This window comes from Nothoprocta perdicaria, unplaced genomic scaffold (genome assembly GCF_003342845.1).
Source record: "Nothoprocta perdicaria isolate Ctin4 unplaced genomic scaffold, notPer1 scaffold_13, whole genome shotgun sequence".
NCBI lineage: Eukaryota > Metazoa > Chordata > Aves > Tinamiformes > Tinamidae > Nothoprocta > Nothoprocta perdicaria.
Window position 1 is genome coordinate 7,979,556 of NW_020454427.1, and position 21,059 is coordinate 8,000,614.

Consider the following 21,059-nt stretch of genomic DNA (forward strand, 5'->3'; position numbering starts at 1 on the left):
GATTCCACTACAGTCTGTCAAAATAAAATAAGATTTAGATACTAATTTTTAAGACTGGCCTTTAGGCATTGTTACATATCTGAAGGTTTGCATTTGTGCTTCTAGGAAATATATTATTTTTTCAAACATTGTGAGAGTATACAGCCTTCCACTGTTTTATGCAGACACTCCTATTTATATACATGAATATTTCCTTTCAGTTTTACAGAAGTGAGAAACCTAGAGGTCTGCCTATTGACTTTCTGCAGATATTAAGGATTAGTTTGAAATATGATTGAATAATCTAGTTCTTAATGTTCAGATTATAGCTACTGCACAAAATGTTCCTCAGAACAGGAGCCAGATATAAAGTCATACTATGACAACGTATATTGGACTGTTGAATAATTTAGTTCCTGAATGAATTTAGTCAGCAACTTGCTTAGCTTTTTAATAGTCTATTGCCTACTTTAAAGACTTTTAGTTGCAACCTCTTTAGCATAAAGGTTTTAAACCATTTTACAGTGTACATTTTACCATGCACATTTTACAGTACATAGCTATGTACTTGTTGATTTTGTTTTGCCAGTAAAAGCAGTATGGCTTGTGACAGTTTATTGATTCTGAAGTGGAATAATAAAATATATATACTTGATGCAGTCTTACTAAATACTACTTGAGAAATGTAAACTCTAGGAAAGAGACTGAATGCACAATATTCCACAGGATAACCATGTAATTTTGTTTGAGAGAGAATCCTAAGGAATTCTGATATTAACACATAGAAGATTGTACTGGAGTTGCATTAGCAAATACCTCTACAAAGAAGATGTGAAACTTGACCCCAGCAATCTCAGCTCTTCTGTACTGAAACTCCCTTTGGATCCCAACAGTCTGACTCTTATCTGTAAGATCTTTTCACTTTACAAAAAAAGCCCCTCTCAGCCTGTAAGGTACAGTATCTCTTTGCAGAGTTTGACCAGTCACTTCAGATTAGATAGGGCCTCATGAGACCAAGACTACACAGGAGATGACTGGCAGCAGTTCTGGGACTGCAAACTGGTGGGAGCAGGAAGGAGCCCTGCTGCCAAATGACTGCAGCCTCATCCTTGTGCACTCCGACAAACAGGAAGCACAGGAAGGAGTTTGGAATGATCCAAAAAATAAAGATATCGAACAGTAAATTCAATGCACAACTAAGCAGAAATTATGACTAACACAACATGGGATTGTATGATATGCATAAATCTCCGTTCACTCAGGAAGTGAGACTGGTAATTTATTCCTGTCTTGCCATCACAATCCTTACATCTTTAACTTATTTAACCTACCTGATATATTTGATGAAAACAGATATAATAAGGAAAACAGCAAAGAATTTCCACATGTTCACTGGGTCCACTAGGTGCCACCCAGTGACACCTAGCACCTGCTCAGTAAAAGCAGTTTGATCCTTTCACTCAGGTGAGTGGAAGCAAAAACGCCAATCCAAATATGTAGATTTGTCTAAAAAAAAACAGATCTCCAGCCAAATCTGTAAGTGATGCAAGTGAAGTCTTGAAAACATTATACATATATCGATGATTTGAGAACTACAACTATCCATATATTGCCTTCATTGGACTCTACTTGATCATCACCTGACAGATAGACTCTTAGATGACTGGCAGGTCATGACAACTCCAACGAGCTCTATCATCTAGAATAGTGTTATACATAATTGGTTATAGCTCTCAAGATGTCCTAGTTGATGCTACTTTACATGACTCTTGAGGGTCTCAGTCAATCTGCATATGGATTTGGTCTCTCTTCAAGTGCGCTTCCAAAACTGACAGATACCCTTACCTGATTCTCTGGAAAATCCTTTTATTGACAGTTTACAGGCCATGCTGTGAATCTGAAATGTGATCCTCCTGGTAGACTCAGATGGCAGCCAAACAACTTGTAAGTTAAAAAGCTTGAGAAGAAGAAGAGTCCAGTGAATGGGGGGTGGAGATAAAAGGGGCTACCCTGAAAGATTTCTTTAGTCTCCTCAAACGTAGACATGTGCAGGCTAAAGATATCCTACATTTCAGCACGAGGAAATACTACGAACAAGAGCATTTCTCTCGAGTTCTGCCGCTTCGTCATCCGTGGCTCCTAGACAAAACAATAAAGCCACTTCTGATTACAACGGGCTCTCTCTGAAGAGCGACAAGGAAGGTACTGCACTGAAAATAAAGCCCAGGAGACAGTGTTCAGCATGGTGTCAGAGCACTCTGAGGACAAAGCAGCTCCAAAAGGCAACGCTCTGAACAGATGGTGCTCCCACTGGCTTTGCTCTCCTCCATACTACCAAATTTACAGGAGACATGTCCTTACTATCACACAGAAAAATGAACCCAGGAGGCAGAGCAAGCCTCATAAGCAACAATGATATAGATGTACATGACCAGTTGTGTAATGGAAGATACTTGATGCCAGAGACTGTTCCAGCTGTCCCAGTACTACATGGTTGCTATGAAATCAGCTATTTTGCACCATCTGTCACTGCTGGAAACTGGAGGCATCTTTTCCTTCAAACATTGAGGGAAAGGACTCGAGTTTTGCCTCCTGTTCCATTCCACACTTCTGCCTCTAGATTTAGCATGGTCTCTCTTCACGCCTACCTGTGATGCCAACAGTGCAAGCATCTGCCTAGCTTGTCTGGGGGAGGTCTACAGCCTGGCACATTCATTTTGTGCAAGGACGGAGTCCAGCTTGTCTATCTGATGACAAACTGTTCCCATGTTTCGGTTCCCATGTTCGGAAAGGGAAAAGAGGGAAGAGGAGAACATCCCTTCAACTGAATCTCATGAGAACTGTACAGGTTGTTGCACAGGGTTGATGTCAACCCCTTTCTCTCATAATTTGGGAAACATCCCAAGGACTTTTGGGATGGTTGTAGCTATTTAGCCAAACACTGGACAAGAAATCTGTTCTTGTCCAAAGCTGCGCTGACCTCCTCTGCTGTGTGAGCTTACATGTAACCAAAGAAAGAGCAAGTCAAGGCACTGCAAATGTGTATAGCATACATATGCATGGATATACATATACATACGTGCACACACACACTACACACACACACACACACTATACACACACAGACACAGAGAAATATCTATCATTTTCAAAATTCTTTAGCTCAGTCTACTACTGAGACACAGGAACCTCCAAGGTTGGAGTGGAGAAAGGAAGCACTGGGAGTTCTGATGGAAAACATGCATCGTTATGCCCATTTGTAAGGAGGGAAACAAATCACCAAGATGAGCTGGCACAAACGGAGAGACAGCAGATTAGTGACCAAACCAGGATTTCAGTGCAGAATTCCTGACTTCAAAGCAAACACTTTAAAAGCTTCCCACATGCAAAATTCAGCAAAAACTGATAGGCAGAAAGAAAGTATCCGGGAACTGGAGTTTAGCTGAGCTAACAGTTATGCTTTAATAATTACAAGTGATCAGGACACTGAGACTACACCTTACACGGACTGCTCAGCACTGATACAGTACTAAATTTAATGGACATAATGAGCCATTATCATCACATCCAAGAGGACGGTGCATTTTCTTTGATTATTTCCACAGACTATCCAAAACTCAAGCCCACTTAGCCTGAGAAGTCTGATGAGAGCACAGCCTGAGGTAACACAGACACAAAACAACTCATAGAAGATTAAGTCGGGCTTGATTTCACAAGGAAAAATATAACATGGCCACAATGGGGGGGGGAAAAAAAAAGGCAAATTCAGGATAATCATGCATTTTGCATTAAAGTATATGACTATTATGCATACTAGTCAGTGGTTGACTACTTTTAAAATTAAGTTTTGGAGAGGAACCTTTGCTCCATGAAGGTAGGAACTGTGCAGTACGATAAAAACATTCTGAAAGGGTTTTTTTTTTTTTTTTTGAAGTATGACTATTTTTTTTCCTCCATACTCTTTGGTGTGCTATGTTCAAAACCCACTTTAAAACATTTTTAGTTTACAAGGAAAACTAGATTTTGAGATGATCAGTAGACCTGAATGATTAATCTGGACTCATGATGAACAGGAGTTATTAGAACTACCAGAGAATCACGCACTGCAGTTCCTCATGAGACAATGTCGCTTAGATTTCCTGAGCTTAGATGTCTTTCTTATTGAAAACAAATCAGAAACCTTGAGTTCAATTAACCCTCCAGCTTCAACAAAAACGTACTGCAGTAAATTTTTTTAAGAATAATTTATCAGATTTTTATTTTTTTTTTTTATAATACCTCAGAAAAGAGGATGAAACAAATTCAATTGTGTACTCCTGATGAGCGGAAAAAATCCACTCTGAAGCAAAGCAAGCCGATTAACTTTTTCCAAAAGAGAGAAGGAAAAAAAAAAGAAGGAAGGAAGGAAGGAAAAAATCAATATACTTGATCCTGCAAAGAACTCATAAGAAATGAATTTGCGTTTTTGTTAAAGCAGTTTGCTAATTTAAGGTACATAGACTCTGGTGCTATATTTCCAATGCGTTATAGCTGTAAAAACACGTCCCCTAGGTCCCAGCAGAGCAAAGATGATTCTCTGGGTAAGGAGAAGGTTATTAATCTATGAGAAGTGGACAATTCAGCTTTTTCTTATGTTGGCTTAATATTGTTTACATGACATGTTACACATAAAAAAGAAGCACACAACAGCAAAGAACTCCAAGCAAATGGAGCTAAATTCAGCTTTTTGAGAATTTGGCCAAACATTTGTTACAAATAATACTGCACTTCAAAAACATATGCATACATGACTGGATCACAGAGCCATTGTGCCTCACTGACACAAAATGCTCAGTATCAGAGAGACCCAATATTCTTCTAGCTTAGGTGATGTTGAAAAGGGTAGGTCTTCCAAATTATTTAATTTGGATTTATTTTCTATTCAATTTATTTAACTGCAGAGCTCCTAAGGGCAGACAGCAGGGAAAAACTGCTCTACCTTGCTGTTTGTAAACCCAATTAAAAAGCAGCTATATGGCTTATCTAGCTTGTAGTGACTCCTACTACTATTAAAGACAATACATACAGAAAATAGGTTTAAAACTCGGCCTTACTAGGATTCAGAAACGGAAGAGCTGAGATAGCAAACAGCGGCATTTTTCCCATGGCCATGGGAGTGTTTCAGGCGAACCCACGGGGCTCAGCTGGCAGGCACAGCCATCTTCTGACAGCTTAAAAAATGGGGAGGGATAACACAAATATATAAACCTGCCTGACAGCACCAAGAGGGCTGATGGCCCTGGCACTGCAGGCAGCTTTGGAGGCGCAAACCTGCGCAGTGCTGGAAGCGGTCCCCGTCCTCGGGGCCCTGCAAAAACAGGGAATTTATGAGCTGGAGAGAGAGTTGAGGGAACTTAAGGAGATACAGAGAGAGAGAGTAATAAAAAACGAATCCCGGAGTTTATCTTCTGCCTGCGAGGTTATCAACAAGCAGCACGCGGGTGAGGCGGTCACAGCCGTGCCCTCCATCCTGCGAAGGCAGTCGCTCCGACTTTGACTTTGGGTCTGCTCCCGGTAGGAAGTCAAATAAGGCTGCATTTTTCATGCGATGGAGGTTGTTAGAAACAGAAAACCACAGGCAGACAGACTGCCTCCCTGCTTGTTCCCTCTCACAGCCCGTAGCCAGCAGACCCCAAAACATTCCCAATGAATTGCAGTTTGGGATAGCATAGTAACCCCTCCTATACCTCAAAAAGATTTTGTCTTAAAAGAAGGATTCTCACAAACCATGCTCAAGAAATGACAGTGCTGTATAAATTTAATTAGTGTCTGCCTGCTGCTTCCTACCAGATCTTAAAGCCTTTAAAATACATTTTCATGTATAAAGAACTCATGTTAAATTTAAACAAAAATTTAGTTTTCCAGCATCTCGGGGCTTTTATTTAGGCAATACAAAGCTTGTGGCGATAGGTTCTCCCACTCCCCAGCACTCCCTGCTGTATCAAACCTTGAAAAATGTAAACCAGCTTGCCCAGCTTACTTCTGGTAAGATCCCGCATCACTTCCCAGTAGTGACTGGAATCAAGGAAGAGCAGCCAAGGCAAAGCAAGCAAATCTAATGAGCAAATGTGTGTCTGGGAACAAAAGGCTTCCATACCCAACCCAACTTTGACTGAGTTCACAGGAAGACTTGATATCAACAGTCTCTACTCTAATTTGATTTTGCCCAGGAAGACTTTTTCCCTGGCACTCATGTTTTGGGAGCACAAGTTCTGCTAAGCACATGAGGATGTGAGCTCTACATCTCTGGGGCACTTTGCACAACACCACTCTACCTGCAGAACGGAAAAAAACAAGTATTACCTTCCCTCTCCTAACTACTCTGATACAGGCTTAAAGGAATATCCCATACAACAATACTGTCCCTACATGAACTCCCCCTTTTCCCAAGGCTCCAGAGGCTAATAGAGCCTTATCGTGACTTTAGGTCAAAAGACTGAGTCTAATGGACCAGTGGAAGGAATTAATTTCAGAGCTCACGACCCTTAATTGAGAACAGACGGTGCCTCCTCCCTACAAATTTAAAGTCTGGGGCCTGTTAACGAAAGCATCTAATCTCATCTCGATTGCCATGAGCAGCCAGGGCCCAGCAATATTGAGTTTACAAAACAATATAAAATCCTCCTAGAACTCCACTGGAAGCAAACAAGAGGCAGACAGTTAATGAAAAAGATGTCCTATGTTCTTTGTAGCTAAAGCAGTTAAGGGAAAGAGCAGCAGAATTCCCCAATGAGTGCGGCTTTTAAGCAATTTTAAATATATCTCCTTATAGCATATGGCAATCACGCAATGAAGAACTTCGCAGCTCCAACCATTCTGGGGAACTCTGTGTGAAAGGAAACGGGGTACTATCCATCTAACCAAATATTGATGACAAGGACAGCTCCTTTCAAAGTCATTTTGACCTGGATACCTTGGAAACCTTGGAAATTCAAAAGTGCTGCAAAGATTATAAATCACTTTGACACACTCAATATTTATCTTCAACAACAGGCAGAAAAGACAACTCTGAAGCCTTCTGCAAGAATTCAGTTCTGCCAAAAAGGATATTAGACTTCTAATTTCTGTTGTTTTTATACAAACTACGGACGTGGGCGATAGAGTCTGGAGCCAGTCAAACCTGTAACAAAAAGCAAATGAAACTCTGTACAGAGACAGAGCAACCCAAATTCTTCGGACCATCTGCCACAAGCGCAGGCTGAGATTCCACAGAATTAATCGTCAGCAATTATGTAACATATTTTATTCATAACCATAAAGCAAATTATAGAAATAGGCTTTTCATTTTTGCATTTTTCCCTCAATTTTCTCATTTTGCATTTAGAAAACACAACCACGGGGAGAAAAAAAAAAAGGTGTTTCTGCAGCATATAGCAAGTCAATAGCTTGAAACAACAGAGTAGCTTTCCTTTGCCTGTGGTCATGACTGCCTATAGATGCACTGTGCAAATGCTTTACAGTTTCCAGATCATTTGGAGAAGTAGAAACCTGCCTTCAAGCCTGAATTTTTAATCCGTTACAAAACCATATGTAAAAAGCTGTGAAAATACCACTGTAAGAAGTTCTGTAAGCATAGCCATCTAGATAAATACTAATCACCAGTCTGGTGTCCGTGCTTACTCTGTAGTGGCCAGGCAAGGGTGCATCCAGTGAGGCACCTCTCCTTACCCTGCAAATGCTGCCCAGGAGGTGGGAATGCTTGGAGTTCGGCCCAAGTGCCAGAACCACCCAGCCACCACAGGGCCCAAGGGGGATTCACCAGCAGCAGCTCAGGCCTAGCACCGGGACTGCCCCCAACCTGCTATTTACCATGGATGCACTGAGAGAAGATACAAGAAATGCATCTTTTTAACCACTTCAGTACAAAAATATTAATCCACAATTAATCAACAATATTCCTCACTATCTTTAATCATTATACTGTTGCATTAAAATTGTGAAATTTAAAAAAGGAGCAAGGTTTTGGTAAGCCTTTGGCGAATTCTCAAGTATCTTGTAGAGTCCTGGAATACTCCAAAATGACTGCAGCAGGCAAAGGCTCTTTCTGCAAAACGTTTCCAACATGAAACAAGATAGCCATGTACGCACGCATTCGTACCCCTACACAGGTACAGGTATTCAGGAAATGAAGAAAGTCATGCTTGAGAACTAAATATTGCATGCCAATTATATCACAGTTTTTTTTTTTAGCGTTTAAGTTGCTTTTCAATGACAATGCACCAGACAATCCCATAACTCTGACAGATTTTTTTCAATTTTTATTCCAATGATAATTACATCAATAAACCTGATTCAGCAAATGCGTTCCTCTTTAATTCATTAATTAAAACAATTTACTGCTACCACTGTGATTTTTCTCAAGGACATCAAAACCACTTTCCAAACCAGAAGAGCAGAGATCATCAGTTTATAGATGTGCAAAGCATGGTTTGCTTTCATGTCAGCCTCAGAATCAAAAGAACACTTACACCTCAAACAGAAGAGAGCTGTTGTCTTTTTAAGATTTCCCTGTGTAAGCACATCTAGAAGAACACATTTTGTTTAAGGGAACTGAATAGTAATATCTGTATAGCAACCTTAATATGAGGGAAAAACACATCTACCAGAAGTTAACCATTTAAAATCAGAAGAATAGAACAAGATATAAATATCAGTAAGTTACAAGCAATGCTTCTACAGGCTTCCTTTTCTAAACACTGTTTCTGGTTTATTAATATTTTTGCTTTGCCTTTCTTACATTAAAATGAGTGATAAAATAACTGACTCACAGAAAATAATATCAGAAAGGAACAAAAATAGTTCTCGAGTCCATCCTCTTCCGCAAAGTGGGGCTGACAGACACTGACATTTTAAAAATATTTCTGAAAATGAGCTAGAAGATGAAATATTCACACCTTCCTCAGCAATTTCTTCCGCTGAGCTATGCCTGGCCTTTCCCCATTCCCCTCTTTGCTATTTACACTGCTTGCTTCTCATCCTGCCTGCAGCCCACATGGGCAGCAGGAAACCTTCACAGAGGCAGCAAGCTCTTGCCCTGTGCTAGAGGGCACACTGAATTCTCTGGGCTGTTTCTCAGCCACACGCCTGAAACCTCCGATCATTCTCGCTGCCCTGTCTCTATGCTGGCAGCGTCTGCCAAAGGAGTCCCCAAAGGAGCCACATCAGTTCCGTCTCAGCAATGCCAAGCGCATTAGGAGGATCCCAGTCCCACATTAGTGGGATTATGGGAGCCTCGGATACCAGGGATATGTTAAACTCTGACATACCGACCGAAAACACAGCTGACACTTTTGTGATCCACTGTGTCCCGTCGGGAAGAGAGAGATACAGAAACGCTTCGTGGGCCCGCAGGGCTGGGGACAGAAAAGCCAGCGCTTAGTCACCACTGAGGCACACATTTTTCCATGCCTGGAAATGTTCAAAACTCACTGAACAGGGTTTTGGCCATCATCTAGCTTCAAATCGGTCCATCTCCAAGCAGATCAAAAGGTCCCTTGACATCTTAGCATTTTTAAAAATTAATTATTCTTACTTATATGTAGGCCTTTTCAGTTGTATTTATTGAACTGCACTTTTTCACTTGAAATAATTCTCTAGTTTCTCATCCTGCCCTTTATAGTGTACGCAATTCTTTCCAGGTTGCAATGTTCTATTACATTATCCAAGCCATTACAAAAATCTATGACAAGCTGTGTGGAATAGTATTTGATTCAACTTGCCAGTTCATGAAATACTGATAATCATTCTTTACACATTTTTCCAATAAGTTGCACATTTATCCAGTAATAATGAACTTAGACCAGGTGTCCCTAAATACAGAACATCAGGGCTGAAACAGTGTCAGAAGCCCCACTGATGTCACAATACCCATCACTGTCAGCATCTGCTGCTTGTTCCCTATCGAGAAGTGGCTTACACTGTCACTGAAGGAAATCAGTACAGCTTGACAAGACTAGTTCAGAATATGCACATGCTTGGTGCTATAAAGCACAAACTAATTTCCTTTTCCTAGAATATTTGCCTAATTGATTCTTCCTCCCTCAGCCCTTCCTACATTCCCCTCCCCTCCCTCTGCCACCCCCATCAGAGCTATATCTATCCTCAATGGTTTCTCAAAGATGAATCATTAAAAGCCCAGATGATGTGGGCATCGTATGTATGCAGAATGTTTTTTTATGTAAAGGATACTTAAGTAAGCCTCTTACTTAAATATGTTACTTAAGTAAGTAGCCTCTAAATCTTTACTAATGGTGTAAGTATTAGCTTTGTCATCAGCTACCCAGGTAGCAAACACTGAAGCAAAAACAAGCACAAGAAAACATATCAGCAATGTGCTACCCGTCTTGTGTAATGAATCAACTCTTTCTCATCTTCTTAGTATTCATGTTTCTGTACAACTCACTGATTATGTCTCCAGCATGTTTACATTCCTCAACTTTGTGACTGTATCTCTGTAAACTTCTATACTTCTATTACACTCCTCCTAAGAAGCCTGATCTTGCTTCCATTTTTGTGGTTCTTTCCTGAAATGTGTATCTGTGAATAAATACTGAGCCATGCCAGTCAGTCTTTAACCATCTCTTTCAACACTCCTTCACATTAGAAATGCTTGGAATCTTGATAGTCAAAAGTGGATTCTCCTGATTTTTTCTTTAGATTTGCTTTTCTATACAGATTTCCATGTTTATTTTATTGCAGCTAACGTTGTTCAGTCTACAGTTTTTGTGCATCAGATGATCTGGTTGAACGCTTTCAAGGGAGTGCGATTCTCCAACAACTTCTACTTCACATTCAGCACCAGACTTCCATCATGAAAACATTAAGACAACTATTTGGAAATTCACACCTTTCCTAAGCATTTAAGTTCAGCGACCTTCAAACCTCTGAAATCCAGGTGATGCAAAAATTTTGCTGGAAGAAGGTCAACTTAACTGTTCCCTCTTGCGGCTGTCACTAGCCAAGGGAATCACCAACATGAATTTTAATTGCATTAATTATGAATGCTATGAAAATTTACTGAAATATATTATGATTGCAGCTCTGCAGATGTAACAGTATCTGAGAATTGGCTTAACTTCTGAAAAATTGTGATAATATTGCAGAAAACCAGGGATGACTCCTCTTTTCTGTGTAAATTTCAGTTCCATGTGTCTGTAACCAAAAAAAAAGTGCATACATATTTACATATGGAATATTATTTCAGAGCTGAGTTCTGTCAACAGTAAAACAGACATATTTCCTGGTCATGAAATTTCTTAGCAGCAAAGCAGGATTTAAGAGATATTGGCATGCTTAATGAGGGGTAGATAATTGCTAGATGGAATACTGTGGGTAAAGGTGAAGAAGCTGTAAATGGTGGTATGGCAGTCAGGTGAATATTAATCCATCAGATATGTGGCTGGTTTTGATAAGTAGGCTCAGCATTTTGCCTAGCGGGTATAAAGCAGCTCATATTCAGCAGAGCTCATCTGAAAATCAGGTTCTGTCTTAGCATAAAAAAAGAATGTTAAACAGGTGAAAACGTGAAAACACTACTTTCTGAATGATGTGCCTTGTTTAAGAATGCAGAGTTCAAGAACGTGTTATAGATATATTGAGTTAGAGAGTGCAGATTGAAGATGTCTTGACAAATATCTTACCAATGCATTTTCTGATTTTCAGAGATGTGAATGCCAGTTAATTCACCATTCTGGAAGGACAACAGAGCGTTAGATTCATAAGAATGCTAACCACAGAAACTGGCTGAAGATAGAGAGGAAGCGAGGAGATGCCCGAGCAGCTGATTAGGTTGGTAACTTCTCTTTACCAAAATCTTGAGGACTGAACTTCTTACTAGCAGTATCTACTTTTCTTTATCTGTGAAAAACAGGACGTCAGTTTTCAAAATGAAGATCTACTCGCTTCAAAACGAGGACCTGAGGCCGTGAGCTCATATTCTCCTCTCCCTTTCTTCTTCTTTTTATTCTGCTACACCCTAATCTTCTCTGATCTTCTAACAAATCGCCATTGGCACAAAACTCTTACAAAAAAAAACTAAAAAAAACCAACAATCTAGCTCTGTCACAACTAGTTTCTGCATACTGTGTAAAGGGAGATCTTAACTAGTCTTTGTGGATACAGGCGCTGTCAACCACCTGGTGTGGATCTATCTAGCAAGCATAATTTTTCAAGAAACTCTGTCAATACAGCTTCCAAAGGGCCAAAGGTGACATGGACTTGACTCAAGTCTTAAATGATTGACTAAAATCTTCTCTGAAACAATGACTGTCACAGCCTGAGTTTCAGACCTGTGTAAGAAGTGTGTGCAGAACTGGTGAGAGCTGTGAACTTTACAAAACAAACAAAAATGCGGCTGAGTCAGGAGCTGCATTTTAGGAATAACTTGCTCTGTTTTGACTGTTATCTTCCTGATGCCTCCTGAGGTCACTTGAATGGATTTAAAAATAATTCAGATAAGTGGATTTTAAGATACCTTAAACAAATATTGACCTTTTAAGCAAAAGGGCTATTTGAAGCTTACCTATGTAAGAGCTTCTATTTTGCTAGAATATTTATCCATTTTAAAAGACAAGCTTTAGTAATCTCAGAACAAATTAACAGCAAGAAGTCACTGGTAAGTATGTAAAAGATGAGTTGCTTCAATTTCAAAGCTACAGCTCCTATAATGATTAATAACATATATCTTGATATTGTATTTATGAAATATGAATGCATGCATGTTGTGCTGTTGCATTCCCAAATAACACATTCTTTTCATCTCATTTTTGCCTCCAAGAGATCTTGCAAGGGGAAAAGGCATAAGAAAAACATGCACGCTTATTGTGCTCCAATTGATACATCATATTGTACACGACACTGGTAGATTGCCCAGATTAACAGATGCAAGTTCTCCTTTTGGGAGACCGACATGACAAATCTATCCAAACATGATGCCAAAAGTCATGTGTGGAATTTGAATGAGAACTGCAGCATAAAGAAAAAAAAAAATCTTTTTAGGATGATTTATCCAGCAGTAACTTAAGACCTTGAGGTGAGAATGCATCTATATGCCTCTATGTTTGGAAAACAGTTCTAATGCTTTTTTTTTTTTAATTAAAAAAAAAAAAAGGTATTCATACTATGCTATTGACATATTTAAAAATGACTTGCAACAGATTTTTGTAAAGAAACTTCTAATGGTTCAATATCACACACGAATTAAGTAGTTTTAGCAAGCTCTTTAGACACACACTGTTGATGCCTAACCAAATGAAAGTTGGTATCTTCAACAGATTCTGTTTACACATATTTGCACATATATATACATATACACACATATGCTTACATATACATGTACCTATGCAACTAACCAGCTTTGCCTTTCTGAAGGAGATGCCCTCCGAAGGAGATCAACTGCTATGACTTCTAAAGAGCAAACAGACACCACAGCTGCAAGGAAAGTACAGAGATCCTGCCAAGCTTCAATTCTTGCCCTATTGGGAAGGGGGAAGAAGAGCCACAAAAACAACTGGAGCACATTCAGCAAGCAGGTATAATTCTAAGTTCATAAACCCCTAGGATAAATTCTCACCATCAGCAGCAGATCCAAAAGCTCTAGTGAGGAAGGTCTGCTAATGGCCATGTACTACGGACAACAGGGACTGTTTGCCTGAGTGAACAGTCTGCATCACTTGTGGAGCTGGGCCCTCCGAGGTGAGCAAAGGATATTCCGGTGCCATGTTTTGGTCTTGATCACAACCCATTGCTCCTCAACATTGCTCCCTTTAGAGGTCCATCTCTTGCAGAGAACTGCATTCCTTGCAAAACTGCTCAACTGGAATTCAGCTGGGAAGCTTTCAAACACAGCAAAGAGGGCTGCAGCGCACAGGGCACATCGTAAGCCCGCTCTAGTTTCAAAGCCCTAGCAGGTTTCTCAGGCCAGGGCAGCTATTAACTTTAGGCCACAAATTATCAGAAATTGAACTCACATTTTGATCCTTAGGCTGGGGAATGTGTGTGCCAGGACGATACCGCATCCTTATTTTAAAATATATTTTCTGTTCTATAGTGAATATTTAACATCCTGATTTCTGACTATGAAGTCACTTCTTGGCAGAATCTCCCATGTTCGGTAGAAACAAAATCCAGTAAAAAATGCCAAAAGAGATCAAGTTTTTCACCATTTATGTAATGTATCCATTGAAATGGAGACCCGTGACATGGTCCGAGTTATATACGTTTCATAACCCCAGGGGACTTTCAGGCCATCAAAATTTCATTAGCCTCACAGCAGTCCCAGTACCTTCTTAAGTTGGACTGCTGGCCTCCGTATCAATAAATAAATCAACTGTAATCCTTTTTAGTGACTAAACTCTTCTTTCAAGTTGTATCTAAAACATCAGACGCTCTCCTTACAGAAATTCAACCAGTGCAAAATGCCTTTTCGGATGTATTTGCAGTTTTCTCACACGTTAAAAATAAAACATTCCTCACAGAGGGAATTTTGGCATATTGTAACCAGACATTTGCTATTTTTAAAAATCTAACATTCATTTAAAGTATGTAGCTAAAGCATTATATTTCTGAAGCAGTCATATCCCTTGGTAATGTAAAGCTTCCTTAGACAGCTGGATCTTTACATGTCTTTTTAAAGACCATTAACCTAGGGCTCCACACAGCACTTGCGGGAGCCTGCTTCAGCACAGGCCTTTCAGAAGGAAAATTGCAGGGCCGCCCAGCAACTTGTTCTAGATCATTTGCAGCACAGAGATCACGACTCATCCAACACAATCTCTGCTTCCAAAAAGAGACCGTCAAATACAACTACCCTCCTCTGCCAAAACTTCCCTCTGCCTTATAATGTTTCGTTTTCTTTCCCCCAAATACGAGGCAAGAGTGTTCCTGGAGTCTCCCTCTGGCATTAATCCCAAGGTGTCTTCAGTGGGAAGCAGCCGCCAGGGAAAGGCAGTAGGTATCAGTAATGCCAAAATATAGCTTTGGTTTGGTCTTGTCAAACTTAAAGTAAAATAACTAATAGGCAGGGTAACACATTCCTACTTCTATTTTAAAATAACAATTACTTAAAAAAAAACTACACACCCACATTGCCCTTTGCCACAATGCGATACAGCTGTACCCAGAGGATAGTAATAAAATTCCCTTTGCTACTGTATAGCTGACAGGTTTAGTAAATTAATAAAAATGAAGTGCAGACATCTAGCAATAGACATCGCTCTAATTTTCATTTTTACCCTTTTTTCTTCATTCCTCTTCTGAATTTCTTACATGCAATGTCATAAAGTTAACAAAATAATCATATTCTAATTCTAACAAGGCTGAAAATCCTCTGCAAATGTAAAGAAGTTAAAGATCAAATGTTTTCCAAGCTCCATGTGCTTAGCATTTAACACCATGTCAGGTTCAATTCACAACCTCAAGTTGGGGTAAGAAATTTTGAAAAGCTTTAAAAATAAATCAGGCAATTGTATTAGCCTCTTTTCATTTAAGACTAAGCCCTAAATACAATGGTCATATCCCCACATCCTACGAAGTTGCTGTTCAGATTTCTTGTGGATTTTAATTGCACAGTAATCCAGTCCCCCAGGCACATCAAAGGACACACTTCCCTCTTTACCACAATTTCAATTGCTCTCATCAACCAGTAAGTTTAAAGCATGATCAAATTTGTTTTTCAGTCACTTGAGCCTTGTTAATAATCTATTCTTCGTGCTCACTCATCCATTCTCAGATTCCGCAACTTCTCTGAGATGTCTTAAAGAGGAATTTACAAAGACATCTTTGATTGCTGGCTGGCCTTGGGGATAAACTCTATCGCCACTTACTCTTCTATCCCACAAAAGGAGAACAGGTGACATGGCCCTTGACAACTCGGAGCTAATCTTTCTTTTTTGTCATTAAACTTCTTCAAAATTACACACCAAAAGCTTGCATATTTCAGGACGGATATTGCATATTGACTTTCCTGGGCGCAAGGGACAAAATAAGGAGGCACGTAATCCAAGGTCATTCCTTGAATTTCCAGTAATTTGAAGTTATGGGATGTCACACAGGAGAGCATTTCAAACCGGGATGTACACATACGGACACGCGTTTGGGAACTCACCATTCTCACTGTCGGACTTGTTCTCGTGCTCGGTGTCGGTGAGAGTGAGGGCCGAGTTGGAGCGGCTGGAGAGGCAGGAGCTGCGGCCCGACTTGGCGCCGCGGCCCCAGAGGCGCATGGCGTGCTCGGGAGACATCACGCCCTCGTTCTCCGTGTCGGCGTCCGAGCCCGCGCTCATGGAGTAGCCTCGGTGCGGGAGCCCCATCTCCGCGCAGAACGCCAGGCCTCGACGAGCTGCCGGCTCACACACTCCTAGCTGCCTTAGGGTAAAATTCTGTCCTGGTTGGGGAAAAGACAGAAGAAAATAAAAAAGATAAGGTGAGGATTTTGTTTATTGTTTTGCTCTGGAAGAAGCTAAAAACAAAGATCTCTTCATTTGTATATGTAACTGGCTGGGGCCTCACGCGGGGCGTGCTGCGAGGGCTCCCCACGCCTCGCTAGGATCAAGGATCACGCCTCGCTGGCCTCCCGCTCTTGGTGGAGCCCCTTCTCCTTCTTCCCACCTTGCTGCCATTTCGGCAACTGCTGAAACACATCAAAAGGCCTCTCAGGTAGGAAAGAGACTTAACAGAGCCTGTAAACTAAGGACAGCCAATTCAGCACACGAAAGGATTAAAAAATAAATGACTTTTTTATTTTTCAACAGCGTGAAAGCAGTAACAAAGTATTTGTCAGGATTATCTCTTTTTGTTCTGGCTAGAGGCCAAAGCAACAGGATATTTTCCCATCCAGATGTCACCTACTGTGGCAAGGGAAAAACATTGGTAGGAAGGGAGCTCAACTGAGCTTTCTGCCCCATTTTAATGCAAGGATATAAATGAACAGGAATGTTTCCAAACTCTAACTGCAAGATTATGGTCAGGTGCCATTTTTCCCCTCTCCTGGTATTTTGGGAAACATTTTAGGCTTTTACTGCTGAAGCAAAGTGTGTATATTTTAAACAGATTTCTAGCCTCTGTTTTGGGGCAGAGCAAGAGACCTAAGTGAATCCCAAATGATTGTATTAATAAATTAGGTGCAATAAACCTGTGACACTTCAATAACTTAAAGTGTCTAAATTATGTGACACTCAAAAATTACTGCCTTTATAATGGCTATGTCTTCATCCTGCTTTTATGTCCACAAATTTAAGACACTGTATGATATACAGACAGTTGGCATGTTCATTTGCATGCCTATATCCCTAATGCTTTTCCATCCCAACTCGCCCCTATTTCATAGCTCTGGCAGCAAATTAGAGCAGGTATTCATTTTGTTAGCTACACACTGACAGGACCCCTAATTTCTCTCTAATTACATATTTGCTTAACAAAAATACATGTTGATATGATCCTTAAAACTTATAGAGCAACAAGAAGAGACTCCTATTAATTAGAAAGTAAAAGAACTAGACATGTGAATACGGAAGTGTAAATAATTCCTGAAATATTAAGAATTAATGCTGTAGCCATTGACTAGTTTTTAGTGAGCCAGTTAATTGCTTTATTGCTGTGGTCTCATGTAGTTACCACGGTAGTTTCTTCTCTGCTGGAGCTGAGAATGGATTCTGACGATGACTTCCATGAATAATGAAGAAGTTACTATAATTAGGTATGGAATCAAACTATATTCATTAACTGTGAACAAGTATCTGAACTAAGGATGCATCTGGGGAGGTAAACACAAAAGCAGTAAATATCTAGGACAATGACTGAACTGAGTGAAGGTTGTAAGGAGAGTGGAGGAGCGTCCTGCACGCCGACAGCAGCTTGCCATTTAAAAGAGATCCTGTCACATCGCACAACTTCGCATGTTTTGTGACATTGAAACTAATGAGAAGCAGGCATGCCAAAAAAAACCCCGTGGGAGCAGGCCTGGCTGTCTTGCCTTTATATGTGCCGGTATACATTACACACAACAGCTAAAGTGTACATACAAGTGCACGTGCAGCGTTGTATCCGTCCCAGGAAGCCTAAGGGTGCTCTGGGAAGCCAGGCGGAGAGGAAAGAGGCATTTTGGACGACAGCCACTTGAGTCTGCAACAGAACTGCCATTGACTGCAATGCTGCCAGGTGAAGAGGTCGTGCCTAGGGTTTCCGTAACCTTATCCTGCCTGTGGAGCCTCAGGTGCAGGGCACACGCAGAGGGCCCGGGACACTCGAGCCCCTGCAGCTCTAACTATAGCTTGTGGGGGCAGCCCGCAGGCACTCGGGCAGCCCTGCAAGGCGGCAGGGACGGGGCTCCCCACGTCGAACACCCGCGCGGAGCACCCTTGGCACCCCGAGCCCCTTGTGGAGCTGGAGCCACCTGTGCAGACACGTTGATTCACGTTGGTTTTATATTTTTTCACACATTGGTTTTATTTTTTCACTCCAAGTTTCCAGGGGGGTGTACCCATGTCAAGTATTTTTGGCTTTCTGCTTTGCTCCTCTTACAAGCGCTAAGAAAAGCAAAACAGGATGAGGATGGACCAGACCAAAGCTCCCTTGCAACTCTGAAGCCAGAGAAGGTGGTTTGTATATTGCTCTCACATCCAACACATTACATCTTTTTCACTACATTGAGAAGAGAACAGCATATCCCAGAAGTGCTGCAACAGCTTTACAAACAGCAGGGCTCAGTCGTCCCCTGAATTAAAGCGCTCTCAAAAGCTTTACTAAGAGGATTGTCCTCCATGCAAGTTGCCTACACAGATAAAAACCAAGAAGTTGGGATGGAAAATATGTGCTTGACTGAGAATTAATATCCCGAAGGAAAATGCACAAGTATGATATAAAATATCAACAGCATCTTAAGATTCCTGAACAATGAGAAGAGAAAGCCTTTATGCATCTGGAGTAAGATGAACACGGCCTAAGCACAGAGGCAACAGCAGCAGAACGGAAATGGGGACTTTCACCTGCCTGAGGAACGTAAAAATCTCTCCCCCGTTTTTTTAAGCTTGGAAAGGACATTTGTAAGTGCTCCAGGGAAAAAGAGCATTGAGAAGATGCTCCTCCTCGTGTCTTCTTGCAGTTGCTAATTAGCTTTTCCAGAATTACTTCAGTGTGAGGGATTTAAGCATCAGTTTCTATACTACATACACACTTGCAATTTTCCCCACTGACGTTAGATGCCTCAGCACTTCATAAAGACTTTAAGAATAACTTGGAGACTGTAATGAAATAATTTCAGAGAAGGAAATATAGTGAATATTGAGATTGGGAAAATGCTTTTCTTTTTTCTTTCTTTTTTTTTTTTTTAATTAATCTTTCCTTAACAGAAAGAAAAAAAACTGTACAATGGGAAAAAACCCAACATTTCAAGGAGACCTGTTTTAGAGGTAACTTTAGGGTTCTGGGATCATTTGGGATGATATATCATGAAGTTAGGTTTTAAAACCTGACAATAATGCCGTTACTACTACTCCATTATTAGATATTGCACTTCTCTTGGCTAAGCATATCAATTTATGGTTAGTATAAGGAATGCTGACACTATCCATTTGTCCAGGCAAGAAGGAAATTAAGGCAACAACACTAAAATAACTTCCAAGAGCCTGCACAATCACCGTTAAAAATACAGCATTTGCCAACAGTTACCACAGGCACCTCCCTGAGAAACTGCAACTACTTTCTGTTTGAGCAGTGGTCCACATAGACTCCTATGCTCCTGAATTCACTGGTTAAATCTATACAATCTATATGAAAAAAGAAGGGTACCTTCTTTTTCTTTTAATCAATAATTTCTCAATGATGGCTGCACTGGTTAAGTCATCAGCATTTCCAGACAAACATAATTAAATTAACAAAGCTGCATACCCAGGACTTGCTATAGAAGCAGGAATGCAGTAAATTAGGTATAATTTGAGAAAGTCAGAATTTACCTCTGAAACTAAGTCGGAACTTACAATACTTCATGTATTCCCTTGGCTTAAACTAGAGAAGATAACTCAAAGACAGCCACAGTAACTCAAGCTTCCAGTCAGAAACGTTATCTGTGGAAAAGGGGTTTTGAAGCGAGCTGCACAATAAAAGAAATTCCCATGGTTTTTCAATTGTCAGTCCTTGCTCTAATTCAAATCTGTAATACATACGCTTACAGAGATATTCCGCACCACTGTCTTTAGCAATTCGCTCACCACTGAGGATTCCACAAAGTGAGGTTTCAGTAACTCTAAACTATTCTGGAATGGGGAGGGGAAAAAAAAAAAAGTACTTCCAAACTGAAGAGCCTTCTAAGCACCTGCCTAATTAAGATAAAAAACAAACGCACACATTTAAACTTTGAAACTAGGCAACTTACAGTTTCAGTGCCTTTGCTAACTTTGGTTTTGGCATAATTGGATAGAGGTAATGCCAAAAGGCATCAAAATACCAAGCCCTACTCAGGTTAATACAAAAAAAAAAAAAAAAAAAAAAAATCAAAACCAAAACCAAAGCCAAAACCCAACTCTTCTTTATAATTTCTGATCATTTTTTATTCCATTTTTGGTTTCTCTGCCTCTCTCAATACTTCCTAGTCCCCTTCCCAATCTCAGGCTTTGCAATATTCCTCCTTCCGTACCTTGCTTTCTCTCATTTCCCTGTAACACAATGGCCTTCATGTCATTCAGAGAAATCACTTCTCAAACACATATTCCCTATAATCACTCTGTGATAACCCATCACAGAAAAGTACTTATAGTAAATTTAGGCAAATAAATTGTGAAATAACTAGAGCAAGAGAGATAGTAATGCAAAACATCATCATGGTCCTCAGAAGAAACAATTTCCTTGTCCCTATTTTCTCCCTTACTTTTCCTTGTTTTCCTATTTACCCTGTTTATTTCAAAGGCAAATAAAGACACATAATTTTCTCAGTTTTTTCGAGGCTGTAAAGCAATGCATTCGACCATGTCCTCACAACACAACACTTAGGAGGCTGTCCCTGTAACACGTGGCATAAGCAGCAGCGATGCCAAAGCACTACCGCACCAACC

General features: G+C 40.4%; 1 protein-coding gene across 1 annotated transcript in view; it reads right to left on the bottom strand.

Moving 5' to 3' along the window:
* Positions 1-21,059, bottom strand: part of TENM3 (teneurin transmembrane protein 3) — a 290,741-nt gene that overhangs the window by 260,137 nt on the left and 9,545 nt on the right. The window contains exon 2 of the mRNA XM_026033502.1: positions 16,121-16,399. Coding sequence (XP_025889287.1) covers positions 16,121-16,399 — 279 coding nt within the window. The remainder of the gene's footprint in view (positions 1-16,120; positions 16,400-21,059) is intronic.